This window comes from Aythya marila (assembly GCF_965140915.1).
Source record: "Aythya marila genome assembly, chromosome: 17".
Taxonomy (NCBI): Eukaryota; Metazoa; Chordata; class Aves; order Anseriformes; family Anatidae; genus Aythya; species Aythya marila.
Window position 1 is genome coordinate 3453515 of NC_139058.1, and position 15551 is coordinate 3469065.

At 47.1% G+C, this 15551-nt stretch overlaps 1 protein-coding gene across 2 annotated transcripts; it reads left to right on the forward strand.

Annotated features, from left to right (window-relative positions):
• Positions 1–682: 682 nt before the first annotated feature.
• On the forward strand, positions 683–14801 carry KMT5A (lysine methyltransferase 5A). 2 transcript variants are annotated; one of them, XM_082774054.1, is made up of 8 exons: positions 683–1532; positions 4359–4453; positions 6458–6614; positions 7744–7960; positions 8703–8787; positions 9148–9207; positions 10167–10357; positions 11467–14801. In XM_082774054.1, exons 2-8 carry the CDS (start codon positions 4367–4369, stop codon positions 11675–11677), a joined length of 1008 nt encoding a protein of 335 aa, XP_082630180.1. In that variant the 5' UTR covers positions 683–1532; positions 4359–4366; the 3' UTR covers positions 11678–14801. The 2 variants fall into 2 exon arrangements, with proteins under 2 accessions (XP_082630180.1, XP_082630179.1); XM_082774053.1 differs by lacking the exon at positions 683–1532 and adding an exon at positions 3886–4037.
• The last annotated feature ends 750 nt before the right edge of the window (positions 14802–15551 follow it).

A 15551-nucleotide genomic window follows, 5' to 3' on the forward strand; every position in this document is an offset into this window, starting at 1 on the left:
GCCAAGGGGCGCGCGTCACGTGACCCCGCCCTGGCGCCGCCGCCGCCTCGCGCCCTTCCCCTCCCCCCCCCCCACCGCCCCCGCCGGGCGTTTTGGCGCGCTCCGGCTCGCGCTCGGCCATCACGTGACGCGCCGCTCCTCTTCCCGCCCCGCCCGGGCGGCGGCCGGCCCCCGGGAGGGGGGAATAAAAATTAAAATGAAAAATTAAAATAAAAAATAAACATAAAAAAAAAATAAACGGCGAGAGGCTCCCGAGTTCTCAAAAAAGCGCCGGGCCCAGCCTCGGGGCGGCGGCCGGAGCCGGGAGGGGCCGGGCCGGGCCCGGTTCCCGGGGGTGGGGGAGGGGAAGGCGGAGGCGAGCGGCTGCAGGCGGTCACGTGATCCCGGCGCCTCCAAGATGGCGGCCGCGGCGGGGACGCGAGAAGCGGCGCTCTCGCGAGACCCGCCCCACGCGGGGCATCATGGGAAGAAAAAAGAGCCAGGGGCTGCGCGGGGGGGGGGGGTGGGAGACGGTGCGCATGCGCGGCGGCAGGGCGGGGGTGGTGCTCAGGCACATGCGCGCTGTTGAGGCGATGGGGGTGTGCTTATGCGCATGCGCGCCGCTGAGGCGCCGCGGAGGGGTGCTGTGCTGAAGCTCAGGCGCATGCGCAGTGCTGAAGCGGCGCCTGAGGCGGCGGAGCGGGGCCGGTCCTGAGGAGCCGGGGGGGGCTCGGCCCCGGCCCGCCGCCATCCGCGGGGCTCTCCGGGGGTCTGCGGGGCTTGTGCACGCTCCTGCGCCTCCACCCCGGCGTTGATCGCCCCTTTCCGCCGCTCCCCTGACAGGAGCTGCCCGACCCCTTGAGGAGAATGCGGTCGAGGCCGGCCTGGGGGTGCCCCCCGGCCGTACCCCCACACGGCTCGGCCCTGCCGGGTGGGCCGCAGGGTGTGGGAATCGCTGCCGCAAAGACCTGGCTGCTTGAGAACCCGCCGACTGCACGGGCTGGCTCTACGTCTGGAGAGCATTGTGCCACTGAAGGCCCTCAGACTCGTTTTTTTGCTAAAAGGAAGGCTTTCGTCAAAAGGTTTACCCAGTTGTGTAAGAATGCAACAGTTTCGAAGGATTTTCACAAAGCTGAAGCAGGCATAAAGCGTGGGCGGTAGTGAAATCTGTTTAAAATGTTAAGTACTGCGCATTCAATTTTATCCAAGTCCACCCCCTTCTTTTTATTACACAAAAATCAAGCAATAAAAGTTAGGCAATTTAAGATCTAAGTAATTTAGATCAATCAGTGATGCTTCAGACACTAAATGGAGGAAAAGATGACAGACGGCTGGCCAGAGATTAGAACAATTTAAATGGCACCTCACTTCTTGACTGTTGCCCTCTACATACCTCAAGTAAAGGCACAAAGGAGTACAGGTCACGTGCAGCATATTTAATGCTAAATGCATCTGAACAGCACCACACAATCATGACAAGAAAGTGACATTTCTGATGTCTTGAGTTGAAAAGAGGCCCAGGAACAGAGTTTATGATCATCCTCGACTGGGAGGTGAGTAACCCGCTGGTGGCACTGCTGCTCCCTGCTCACGTGTAATTACCACATGAAAAGCTATTTCCCTATGACCTGAAATATGAAATAAGTATGTCACCGAATGCACTTTTTGGTTAGAGAAATTATTTTTTTACCACTGGGTACAAAGCATTTACAGGGTAGATGCTACTCTGAATGTATTTTTATAATCAGGGAAATGGAATTGATGCCTACTAACATTTTTCTATACAACTTTGCAAAATAACATTGCTTAGCGTAGTATTCAGCAGTTACCCTCAAGGCATTTATTTTTACTTCCTTTCCGAGGGAGAGGTACAGTGGCTGAAACACAAAATTGTCAGCATTTCATCTCGTAGAGAAGCAATCTGTGTAAATGTTGTGATGCTTCATCGCAAATTTGACAGGTGGGAAAGTGAGATGCGCAGCAATCACTCGTGCTCAGTTGGAAATACTTAACAAGTGTGTCTTTGTGGTGTGTCTGAAAGAAATTTAACTGTCAGATTCAGAGGCACCCAGTCCTAAAAAGACGTTTAAGAAACTCGTTGAAGTGTTAATGGAGACTGGATGTATTTACTCTTGAAATTTTCTTTCTTTTCTGAGCACACCCAGCGCTTTGCTCATTATTTCTCTTGCTGTCCATTTCACATTTCACTGTCAGAAGGCAGTGCTCCGAGGAGCTGCTCCAACACTCTCTGGGAGATGAGAATTGGGTGACTGGGTTCCACAGCTGGTGCGAGGAGGAGCCCTGCCGCTCTCTCTGGAGCACTCAGCAGGCCGACGCTGCACGCCGAGTCATGGTGACTGGCACTGGCGGCAGGCACATCCTCCGTGGGCTGCGGGCTGATAACGCTGGAACTTCCCCTCGGCGCTGGCTTTTTGGCCACAGCTCCCCGAGGAGCTGACGCGGGGAAACCAGCCCCTTCTGTGGGGAGCGGAGGCCAGCTGGGGATGACGCCGTTTTCTTTGTTGCTCTAGAGATGAAAATGATTTAGCTTGCTTTGCCCTCTAGCGGCTGCCTGGACGGCTTCGATGCCAACTCAGTTGCTTTCTTTGTTATACATACATAAAATATTAAGGAATATCTGAGATTAAATAAAAATAAACTGAGCAAAGCGATAGGAAAGGAATTTCCAGACCTTCCCCAGGATACAACAAATACTATTCCCAAATTACTGCAGGAAGGGAATCGTCATTAACAATTTATGCAGGATTTTTTTCCCCCGTGACATCGTAGTCGTGTCAAAAGCACAGCGTGAACTGGGGTGGAAAAATCAGCCCAGATTCTGCCAAGAGCTCCAGTGCTTCTCCAGAGAGCCTGGTGTGCCTGTCGTAGCGGTGCTGCCTGAGGACACAACGCCCAGCTGGCAGCAGCCCCTTCTCTGCTAAGTTTACAGGAAAACGCCCTACATTGGGGTCACCTCCCTGAAAAGCAGCAGCGTTGCCACAGAGGGTGCAGAGCTGGGCTTCTGCTGCCTTTTCTCAAAGCACCTGGGCACCTCCCGAAGCTCACAGTGTTGTTTTTTATTTATTTTCTGTTTTCTTCTTAAGGAGAGGGGTAGTTTTCATTGGTACCGACACCTTCAGCAGGTTGACAAAGCCCTGTGTGGATACCCAAGAGGACAAGTGGCCACTGCTAAGCTGCCGGTGGGCAACCATTCGCCACGGTGGAGGCACAGGGGCCGCGCGGCTGTCGGTCCATGCCCCGGGCATGCCGGTGGCTGTCGTTAGAGGAGTCCTAAAAGGGAAATAGGGCAGAAATAAGGGAGCCTGGCGGCGACTTGCTTCTCGGTGTCACTGCTCTGCTTGGCCATGCGTGCGCAGCAGCTTCCTGACTTCGCACTGCCAACACAGAGCCTCCCGCTGGTGCGCGCCGCGCCGCCGGTTCCCCTTCACCCGGTTCCACTCCCTCGTGTCCCGGCTTTATCACCGGTTCCACCCCGCTGACGCCAATTCCCCGGTATTTCACCGCATGCGCTTGGGGCTGCGAGCAGGGCGCTCACGGCCCTGCAGGTGCTTCGGGCGGCCGGGGCGGCCCCGCCGTTCCCTGCTCGTTTTATTCCGGTGCCCTTGGGGCGCGCCCGGTGCCGGTGCGGGGAGGGCCAGGACGGGCCCCGGTGGCGCCCTCCCCGCCCCCACCCACGTGGCGCAGCCCCGCGCCTTTGGGGGCGGTCCTCCTGCTCTCCGCCAATCAGGGCGCCCGTTGCCCTTCGCGCGGGCCAATCAGCGCCCGCGGAACGCGCGTTTAAACGCCGTTCCCGGGAGCTTGCCCCAGCTCCGTTTGACACGGAGAGGGCGGGGCTGCGCCAAGACACCCAATCAGAGGGCGCGGCAGCGCTTACTGACAGCGCTCTGAACCAATGGGAAGGCGGCGCAGGGCGCGGCGTCTCCCCGCGGAGCAGTTGGCGGCGGCGGGGGAGCTCCTGGGGAGGGCGGCGGCGGAGCCCGGCCGCGGGGGGCTGCTAAGCGCCGGGCCCGGCCGCGCCGCCGCCGCCATGGCGAAAGGTGCCGGAGCTCTGAGGGGCGAGGCAGCAGGGCCGGGGGTGGCGGCGGGGTCTCCGCGGCGCGGGGCAAGGCGGCGCTCGGGGCTCCCGGCGGCTGCGGGGCGGCCGGGGCGCGGAGGCTCCTCCCGGGAGGTGCCGGCGGGACTCCTCCCCCGCGCGGTGTGCGCAGCTCGCCGGGAAGGGGCTGGGCCGCCGCGGCTCGGCCTGCCGGGAGCAGCGAGCCCTTTAAACATGGCGCAGGCCGCGGCGGGCGGGCGATGACGGCGGCCCGGAGGCAGCGCCGGCCATGGCTCAGCTGCCGCTCTTCTCCTCTCGCTCCTAGGGAAGAACATGCCCAAGGCCAGGGCGGGCGGCGCGGAGGAGGCGAGCCCCGAGAACGCCGAGAGGAAGGGCCCCGGCCGCCCCCGGGCCGGTGGGGTAAGCGCTGCTCGGGCCCCGAGCGGGGCGGGAGGCTCCTAGGGCCTGCCGTGACCCCCGGTTACCCTCACAGCGCGGTAGCAGCCGTGCGGAGCCTCGGCTACCCGGGAGCCGGGCCTGTGGGGTTCCTGGGATGGGTCAGGAATGGGGGGAGTGTGAGGGGGGTAGGGCTGCGGCCGTGTCCCTCTGTTCCCTGCTGTCAGCTGTCCTGAGAGCGCCCGGTGCTGCTGTCAGCCAGGCTGCAGGCCCCAGGGTGGGTGATACTCGTGACATTTCCTGTGCCCTGTGGTCATCCTAGAGGTATCTAGCTAGAGGTTGGTAATCCCTTTGCGTTTAAGTCTCCGTGGAAATAACAGTGGGTATTGTATCAAAACCCAGCCTCCCTCAGCAGCTCTTAATGTGCTCTGCTGTGCTGAGAAAATGTTTGCTCTAGGTCTGAAGCCTGGCACAGACAAAGACGTGGCAGCCGTGCCTCTGTAGCTGACAGCGCAGCAGGAGGGGAATTGGGAACTGGAGAGGAGGCTGTGCTGAAAAAGTGGCTGTTTAGTGCCTGTTAACAGCGAGCTCAAAGCCAGGAAGCTTCTTTGGCAGGTGAACTGCTGCAGTTGGCTGCTTCTGTCTTTCTCCGGAAATGCCCATATTTTAGGTTCTCACTAAACTCAAAGATTTTCTCAGTGCAGGGTTCACTGCTTGCATTTGTTAAAATGCAGTGCTTTTGTAGCACTTAATCCTTACAGTCAAATGGACTTGCTCCTTCTCAGGTTGTTCTGCTGCAAGCTTAATTCTTACTGAAATTTATTTATGCTCTAAGATTTGAGACTTTAACTGGCTTTATTTTGAGTATGAATTATGTACGCACTGAGTATGTTACTCATGTCTTAATAACTATTAAAATTATTGTTGGTATTCTATTGCATGCTTTGTTTACTAGTTTTATGGGACAGCATACACCGGACCATTAGTTTAGTCAAGTGACATCTTTGAGCTATTTTGTTTTTTAACCAATGAGAACCTTTGTATGCTTAAAAAGGAGGCATTTTTTTGTTGTTTCATCTGGGTTGCGGTGCCTGTAAGTGCTTTTAGTTGAGTCGAAATATGCCAAGGCAAGCTTGCTCTAGCCAAGCTGCCTCTGTTTGCCCAGACACTGAGGCTCACAGTTGCAATCCGTGTGCCCTCTGCACACAGTGCAGTCAGGCCTGGCCAGGTGGCAGAGACCATAAAAGCAAAGGCGGCCCAGCTCCACGGAACTGCTAGGTCTGTGCTCCTCACGGCTGCTGTTCTCCGAGCCTGAGCCCACACACAAACCCTGGTCTTTGTGGTGTTTAACCACATCAGAGCCTTCACCATTATCCTCCTGGGACCACGTGTTTTGCCCAGGCTCTTATGTGTTTTTTATGCTGTCAACAACATCTAGACTTTATTTTGTGTTATAACGGATAAAGAAAAGATAGCATTGTTTATCTCCCAGACCTTACTGAGAGATGTCACTCAAAGTAGGCTGTCCAAAACTGATTCCTGTCCTCAGTGTTGCTCAGTAGAGCATATAGTTAATGGCAGTGATATTTGACGCTTTACAAGAGTGTTTGGGCAAGCTCGTACCTCTCTGACTGTGAGAGATATGTCTGAGGCTTGTGCAGTTCTTGCTGTGTTATTTGTACTTCTCTTGGCTTGCCCTCTGAATAGCTTGGTTATTTTTTTAGTACCAGAGTTCACATTCTGAAGCACAGGACGGAAACTGTAGTTATGAATATCCCATCCTACCACATTTCATGTGAGTCTCTTCTTGAACTGAAAGTTTGCATTAGTAAAGTTCTCCAAGCGCTTACCACAGTTATGTTTTCATGTAGTAGAAATAGCAACGGTAGCAAACATGAGGCATTACGGCAATATAACTTATGTTTGCCCAGTCAGCTGTCAGCCTTGTTTTTGCAGCGCGTTGTGGATACCAGCTGGAGGTTCCTGGCACGTCTGTAATGTACTGATTTTTGTGTGGCTCTGTTTTAGGAGAATGTGTTTATTGGTCAATCCAAAATCTGCAGCTACCTGAATCCTAGCAAAACTCCTGGTGCTCGCCCCCCACTTCAAGAAGAAAACTCGGTCATGTATCACGAGGTGAAATGTCAGGGCAAAACACTAAATGAAACCAACAGAAAAGGAGATGGTAAGCTTGATATTTGGATTATTGGCTTTACGAGACATTCTTTCCTCCTCCCTCCCTAGTTTCAGAACCTCAGGAGGCCAGGCAGCTCCCTGCTCTGGTCACTTTCCCAGTCCTACAGCTCTTATCAGCAAACAGAGACTATAGGGGTGATGGTGTCCTTATCCTTTTCAAAACTTAGGTCCTGGATTTACGGGGCATTGATGGAAAAACAGATCAGCTGGTTTCTGTTTAAAGGTGTGGTTGTTAACTGTGGTAATCTGTCAAAATGTTCTGATGCAAACACTTGTAGCAAGTAGGTGTTTTAAGCCCCATTTAGCACAGGTTTTCTGGGACCTGAGAGCTTTAGCTCCCAAGTTTTAACAAGAAGGTGAAGATGGCTTTAGCCTGTTCTGCAGAGGAATTGTGGCCTTTCAGCTGTGCTTCATTTCTCTACTGAGATTGAAGCATCTGTTTTGTCATGTGGGGCTTCAACCTGGTAATTTGCCTTATATAAAAACTTTATTAAGTCTTAAGGCATGCTTATTTACCTCTAAATCAGTGAGTTGAGCAGGAGGATGTGGTCAGCTCAAGGTATGATGCACTCAGCAAAGAAAATGGAATGGGCGTGGATTAGGCTTTTTCTTGTAAGTGTCTGACCTTTGGATTCCTGAGTGGTATTGACTGCTTTGTACCAGCCTGTGAGGCTATTGATCACAGCAGTGCAGGATCCAGAGACCTGTGCTCCTTCAGTGCAGGGTGCTGATTCATCAGTAGCAACATGATAGCTTAGAATGCCAAAGGCACCGACTGGCAAACTGAGCACTTGGCTCAAATACCACACTGAAGGTGCTACGGGTTCAGGTCAGGTTTGCTGCTCAGTTTTCCGATCATGACAAGGTACTCAGGCTCTGTTTTATCTTTTTCTCTGTTCGTGCCTCCCTCTGTACTGCATGTAGTGTAGCAATGAGTGCTCAAGAGTCTAGTAAGTGTCTGGGTTCTAGCACAAAGAGATTGTATCATTCATTCCCTTCCTCTTTCTCCTGTTTGACAGAACTAGAAACTTGGACTAGAAACCATTGGAATTCATTTAAAAGTACTCTGGTATAGATGATCTTGAGTTCAGAGCCTTACTTTATTTTCCTGTCACCAGAAAAAAAGAATGGTAGCAATATAATTGAAGGTGCTATGAAACCAGATGACCAGAAAGAAAAAGAAAGTGGGTGCAATACTCCGGTACCCTCTTCTGATCAAAACCAAGAAACTGCAGAAACTGAGAAGACTCCCCTGCCTTCCGATGGTGCTGATGAGGCCAATGCAAAGCCAGCTCAGAAAAAGATGGTTAAAACAAAACGCGGACCAAGGAGAAAGTGAGTGGCTTCTGAATTGTAAAAGCTCTTCTGCTTTATGTCCTTTTGTACTGGGAGGCTTGATCTACATTTTATGCTCAGGGGAGATATAGTCAGACTTGTCATTAATGTTTCTCTTGTTTGTTTAAGCACATGGCTATGTTGGAGGGAATAAATTTTAAATATGACTTTTCCTCAAGAATAGCATGTTTGAAAATATAAAATAGCACTCAAAGTACGCATCTTCATGCAGATTACCTTTTCCTGCAAGCAGGGCTTGTGTATTTTAACTGAAGTGAAATACTTGCTGATCACCTCTAGAAAATGAAATTAACGAACCATTAAGACCTACTTTTCTGTGGACAAATGGGAGTGTATCTTGCCAGAAACAGGATATTGGATTAATTGCAGATGGTGGCTTTCTGGCTGAGCTGGAACCCTTTCTCATGTTATTGCAGTGATGTAACCTAATATTAATGAATTCTTTGCCAAACGGTTTATTACCTAAATTTTAGAGAGCCTTCTGGAAAGGGCAATAGGGATTCAGAGTTGTTTCAGTTGATTTCCAGTGGTATCTCATTCCTGTGGATAAAGGACTAGTAGAGGATGTAGCTCATGGCTTGGGAGGAGAAACATTGATTCATCTTGATCAACTTTCACCATACCAAGCTGAAAGCAAAAACTTTTTTACAGGTACTTGTTCTAGAGGTGTAACTTCAGAAATAGTCTGATATGTGTGATCCTTATTTTTCTTATTCCTTAGAACGCAAGGAAGAACCCCAAATCGAAAAGTGACAGATTATTACCCAGTTAGAAGAAGTTCCAGGAAGAGCAAATCTGAATTGGAGGTAGTGCTTCTTGTTAAAATCACATTGCTTATAATGTTGCCATTTAATTGAGTGTTTGAGAAAGCATATAACTATCAGTGTTTCCACTATGTGGAAATGTTAATGGTAATGTTAGCCAGTTCACTGGTATTGTTAAAAACACTTCTAAAGTACAGAGATGTTGATCCATTTCTTTTAACATAGAATCTAGATGATGATACATCTTTGGGGCGGGAGGGTAGAAGTCTCTACAATTTTAGGAGGATGGGATGGTTTGGAAAAATGAGTGTCACTGTCTAATTGTTTACTCTTAGCTCTGGTACAAACTACAAAATCTGAAAGAATAACGTGGCCGTGTGTTTTGTCTTGTTTCTTCCCCAGACTGAGGAAAGGAGGAAAATAGATGAACTAATTACAAGCGGGAAAGAGGAAGGAATGAAGGTAATTGCAGTGTCAACCCGAGTAGCTGGGCAGTCTGTTGCTCTTAATCTGTTTAAAGAGAAAGTTGCAGAACTCAGAACTGTTCCAGTGCCTTGGTAAAAAGGTGAAAGTGGAGCACACTGTCTACCCCTTTTGAATGGGTAATACTTGACTCTGGAGAACATATTCTTCCAAAAATGGGGTTAGATATATCCTCTTAACTGTAATATGTACAAAAGGTAATACCCATATACCCACTGAATGGTTACAAATTCTCTTATCCTGTGTACAGCTAGTTGCTGTGGGTTCTTCATTATGGCACTGAAGCTAATTGATTCTACTGGTTCTCTTCCCAGTGGCAGCAAATGTTAGTTATTGGCACCAGCTGCTTACTGTTTGGGTTACTGTGACCACCCCTTCTAGAGTTTAAAGCAGAAGTAGCTCCTGGAAGTGCAAGAGAGCTGTGAACCCCCCCCCCCCCCCTGCAGTTAACACTGGATCTTCTAGGATGGTGATTGGATAACTTTCTTGGAGTGGGAGAGTTGCCCAGGTTAGGCTGGGGGCAGAATAATAAAATACACGAGTGACAAATGTGACTTCTGTGATTGATCTTTCTGTACCTCTGACATTTCTTCCTGTGCCTGCTGATGGTGCCCTTGAAATGGAAAAGCTTAGTCCCTCAGTAGGTAGTTTAAAAGGAAAAATTGATAACTTCTGTGTATGTAATTTATTTAAAGTAATTCTTAGTTCCTTTTTATCAAAAATCCATGGTAACTTGTAGGTTGCATCTTGAACTCATCCTGATTCTTCCATGATATCATGCATTGTGCTTCCCCAGCTCTGTCTGCAACACATTAAAAACTGCTACGGCATGGTGTTTGTGACAAATGTGACGCACGCTCATTTCCTAGTAAATGGCATATTTGCAGTCATGTAAATACTTTGTAATTTCCCAGCTGATTTTCTTTTCAACTCAACAGATTGATTACATTGATGGCAAAGGGAGAGGCGTAATTGCTACTAAACATTTTAATCGAGGAGAATTTGTAGTGGAATATCATGGGGATCTCATAGAGATCACTGATGCTAAAAAGCGGGAAGCCATGTATGCTCAAGATCCATCCACAGGCTGCTATATGTACTATTTTCAGTACCTCAGCAAAACGTACTGGTAAGCTTCTTTGGACTTAAGTGTAGTAGTTGAGCAGTAGAAACTTTGCTGGTTTTTCTTGTGTTGTTTTCATCCAATTTTTATTGGGAGCCATGAATTAGGGAATTTTCTTGGAGCACTGTTTCACAGTCCAAGAGCCTCCTGTACCTCAAGGCTAAAAGGAATGGCAGATGACTCAAAGCCGCCTTCTCTGAAGCACAGCACAAGCTATGTGGAAAGCTGTATCTGCTTGGATGAGGTTTACAGCTTTGCCATGGATTTCTGCCTCAACTCACTGTTCTGTAAAATTGTTTACTTCTCCTGAGTTGTAATGACTTCTTTGAAAAGCAGTACGGACAGACCCTGTAAGAGAAGCACCTCCTTTGGCCATACTTGACTGGGTCTTTCTTTCTCTAGTACCTAGCAACAACCTCATGTGCGTGCTTTATCACTCTGCTGTTTTATTTGCCCCAAACTCCGATTCTTGTAAAGGAAATGCTCTACCTTCTTTCTTCCTTGGCTGATGCTACTATAGACTGGAGTGTGGGCTAGTTAACCTGTCTGTTAATTACCTTGAAGAGCTCTGTATTCTGAGTATCTGCCTTGCAGTCTAGCTGCCATTGCAATTCTTAGTGCACTGAGGCACTAGAGCTTTAAGATGTGTGTCTCTGGAAGCTGGACACGTAGCCTTTGGGCATTATCTTCTCTGTGAGTAGAGGCTTTTTCATTTTTCACTTGCTTACTCTGTGGAGACTATTTAGCTTTGACACAGTTTTCTTGAGGGAGATTTTGTGAAGGTATAAAGCCTTTCTGGTGTTGTCCTGCATTTGGGTTGTGCTATTCCTTGGGAACAATAGAGAGCTGCTTAGAAACAGGCAACTTGAGAACGTAGTCTGAAGCATTCATTTCTCTGGTAACTTACAAGTCTTCCAGAATTACTTTGGTTAACCTACATAGTTCTTACATACTGTTTAAACATATGAATATTCCGTGATGATATTTTTCCTTCATTTTTTCTGAGCCTTGTGTGAATTCCTAAGTCTTTATCTGTCTTGCACTTTGGTTTTTGTCCCCTGACATGACTTGTGCATGACATGGAGCAATCCTGCACTCTGTTCTTGTTCTTTCAGTGTTGATGCTACAAAAGAAACTAATCGTCTGGGAAGACTGATTAATCACAGCAAATGTGGCAACTGTCAAACAAAGCTCCATGACATTGATGGTGTGCCTCATCTCATACTGATAGCTTCCAGAGACATTAAAGCAGGTGAAGAACTGTTGTACGACTATGGAGACAGAAGCAAAGCTTCCATTGCAGCACATCCATGGCTGAAACACTAACTCTTCATCTTTGGGTGTGATTTTGTGTGTGGGTTTCTATTTTTTTTGGACTGAGCACGCTCTACAAGGAGTCAGTGGATTTTTATTTTATTTTCTCCTGCCCTCATTTCCCTCAGCTTTCTTAGTGGACTGCTTATGGTGTTCTGAGCTCCTTGAAAACTACCTTTTTGCTTTGCAGTTTTTAAATTCCTATTCCAGATCTCCAGGCAGGCTTGAGTAATTGACATTAGATTGCCAAAACTTTTATATTGTAAAAGGAAACCCTCCCTAAAAACTGAACACTTTTTCATAGTGACCCGTGCCACCTGAGCATGTGAAGACCTGCACAGATTGAAACGTAATCATTTGGGTTGTGCTTCTACTTTTGCAATGAAATCTCATGCTCCGTTTTGTGGGGTGATGAACTTGGCATTAGCTTTATGACAGCAGATGTACTTTCGTATGCTGACTCTTACATCCAATGGCTTGTCTACTTGTCAGACTTGTTTACATCCCAGTGCTGACAGGATTTTTTTTGAGATGGATGCTATTGTTTCTATCATTCTCAAATCTGTGTTAGGGATCTAAGTCTCTTCCAGTGCGGTGTCTCTGGCAATGAAGTTTAAATGCACTTGTGCGGAGGGAAATGGATGGTCAAATTGGCTGCTTTCATCAGAGAAATGACTCCAAGCCAAATGTGGATGGATTTTGATAGACTGGGTTGATACTGATTACAAATGTGGAGCTGTAACTTCACAGTGAGAATCAATGCTTGACATTACTTATTTTCTAAATTTGAGATGGTACCTTTTTATAGTTGACGGCTGATTCTTGGAGGTGTCTCCTAGAGGGTTTTAAAGAAGCAAAAGAAGCTCTCTCCAAAAATTTTTTATTGCCTTTCTATGCTAACTAGCCACATCAGAAGCTATTTATTTACTGTGAATGCTTGAAATAGAGCATAGTGGTTCCAAAAATAGGAGTCATCTTCATATGCAGCTTCAAACTGTAATGATGGAGTTCATGCAATGAAGAAAGTAGATTCCTTATTGCCTGGTCCTGTAGGTCTGTCCAGCACGGTCTGGTCCCACTGTCTTAAATGGGAGCTGAGCGTTTGGCATCTTACAGATGTTTGTAACACGACTGTTGGAGAACCAAATGGGTGGTATAGGCGGGCAATATACAATGCAGGTCCTTTATGTTAAAGATTAATTCTTACCGGTTGGAATTTTTGCCAAGGCAGGCTTGGCATGTGTGTAGATGAAGATGGCTGTGAGCCATCAGCCACGCTTGCTGCTGGAAGATGTCGGCAAGGGGTCTGTGGCTCTGTTAATGTCTTCTATTCCTCAAGTCTTGAAGGCTGCAGCTGCTCCAGCTAATGCCCTCTAGGACAATCTTACATGCTTGCCTATGTGATAGGTTAGACAGCAACAACATCGTGGTTGTATGCTCCAGCAGCAAGAGAGGTGGCTTAGTGATGTATTTTTTAAATTAAAAACTTGAAGACAATGTCTCTGTAAAATAAAGAATATATTTATTATTGATGAAGTGGCTGCTATAGTACCTGTCTCCATTGCAGATCGTTAGCATTTTGAAGGAAAGCTGTGAAAATCATTAGCCATTAAATGCTTAATGTTATTTACCATTTAACACTAGGCAAGCTCAGCAGAGAAAGCCTTTGTATTTTCACAATTTCTGAAGGATTAACTGGAGACCTGTTACCTTACATGTACTGAGTTACAAGTAAGCTTCTTTGGCTGACTTGTTCTAGTTGGCAGTGATTTCTCTCCGGTCTCAGTAACAGAGACGCTACAGCAGTGTACAGTACCCTGTTCTAGTAGAGTGCTTCCCTGAAGTCAAAATTGGAATCAAATGCTTCTTTATTTGTTCTTTATTTAAACATTTGCTTGTTCTATATCAGGTTAAATAGCTTAAAACCTCTGTTCTTCAGCATCACTTCCGTAAATGAGAAAGGGAGAATCTCTCCCTGTTTTACATAAAAAGGAAAATGTCTTCTCTGAAATGCTTAACTGGTAATCAAGTAGCACTGCATCGGAAGATGGTAATAAAGCTGATATTGCACTGAGAATGTATCTTTTACTTTTCTAGGAGCTATATATACAAGTGTATGTATATATGTGTGCATATATATGTTTGTGTGTATATATTTCAAAATAATTTTCACAAGAACACACAGTTCTGATTTTATCCTTGTGCCTTATAGGAAGGATTCGCCTTCTAAATAAGGTTTAAAGCACTTAGCAGGGAAAGACGTCCTTGGGTTGGGAGTTAAACGTCTCTCATAAGGCTTGTTCCTCTTTACCGGAGGCAGCAAGGTTGCTTTAGCAGGGCTTTAACCTGCCCTAGCCAAGGAATTTGCTTCCATTCTGGGAGAAGTTGGGCAGTTCACTTGATACCAGACTGGATGGATGCAGCTGTGATGGTGCCGGAAAAGAATAGCCCCAAAAGGTTGGGGTGCTCTTCTGTCCCCTATAACTGGTGAACCCCTGCTTCTAGTTTTCAATAAAGAACATCTTCAGTAGCAACTTGAATAATTGCTGCATTCATTGTCTCCTTCAACTAGCAGTAAAGAAGGGCTATGTTACAGTCTTCTGTACCTCCTTGGCAAGCTGGTACTCTTACACTCATCTGTTTAATTTCTGTACTTAATGAAACAACTTCAGATAAAGATTTGATAGCATAATTACTGTGGGTTTGGGCATAATCCCCAACACCTCCCCCCATACCCGCCCACCCCCCAAGGATCCTGGAAAATACATCTTTGGATGAATCACCCAGGAATTTGCATTTCAGAACACGTTTACATCTTTTCAGGTCAGATATGTGTCCTGGCTGTTGCCAAGGCCTTACATTTTTTTTTTGTTTTTTTTTTTTTTTCCTTTAACTATAAACCCTTGAAAGAAGGTACAGCAACTTCTTCCCTGCTACCATGCTCGAGAAAATTTCAGACAGGAGCAAGGCTTATCGGTATTTTGAAGATGACAAAGTTATCTCATAATTTCAATGCATTGGCTGTGTTAACTGTAAACTAACCTACCTCAGTCAACCATCTTTGTCACCTTGCTAATTAATGTACAGTTGCCAATAAATTCTAAGCCTGCAGTCGTGCCTTCTGCAGAGCCACGTTTGCATTGTGTGTCTGAGCAGATATGCAAGGTGCCCTACATTTTTCATGCTGCTAGCATATGAGAGGGAATCAAAGGACTTCAGAACCTGCTTTTATTTCTGAAGAGTGTAAGATCATAGTTGGGTTCCTGTCACTTCTCTTTTTATGTCTGTTCAGAGACTACTGCTCTTGAAATTCTGCTTTTTCTAAATGTGGAATCTAATTGGTATTTTTCAAGCTTTTTCTACTCTTCTGTTTGCCCTATATCGTTCTGCTAGTGATAAGTGTCATTACTTAGGCTAATACACAGCTCATATCAGCTAACTGCAAACTGGAGCTTATGAAAAAAACACAACTGTCTGCCACATAAGGCCTTCAGCTGTCAACTGAAATGTCTGGTGCATCTGTTCCAGTTTGAGTTTGTCTGTGCCTCTGAAATGTTACCAGTTCTTGATGTGTGCGAAGCACAATGTGGCTGCTTTTCCCTTGCTGTGCTGTTCTCTGTCTTTAGTCTTAACCCTAAAGGGTTGCTCCTGCGTGTGCCCCTCTAATGCAAAGAAGGGCAGAACAAAAGCAACAGGGGACTTTTCTTCAAGCAGTTTAGGAATTGCTTTCCATATAACATCAGTGAGAAGTACAATTGGAATGGGTGCTTCTTTCCCAGCACTTTGCTATGAAGATGTGTGAATGGCATATATCCTTTATAAATAAAATCTAAATCTCATAAAATCATTTTGGGCTGAGCATTTTGATAGGCAGACCAAATAAATG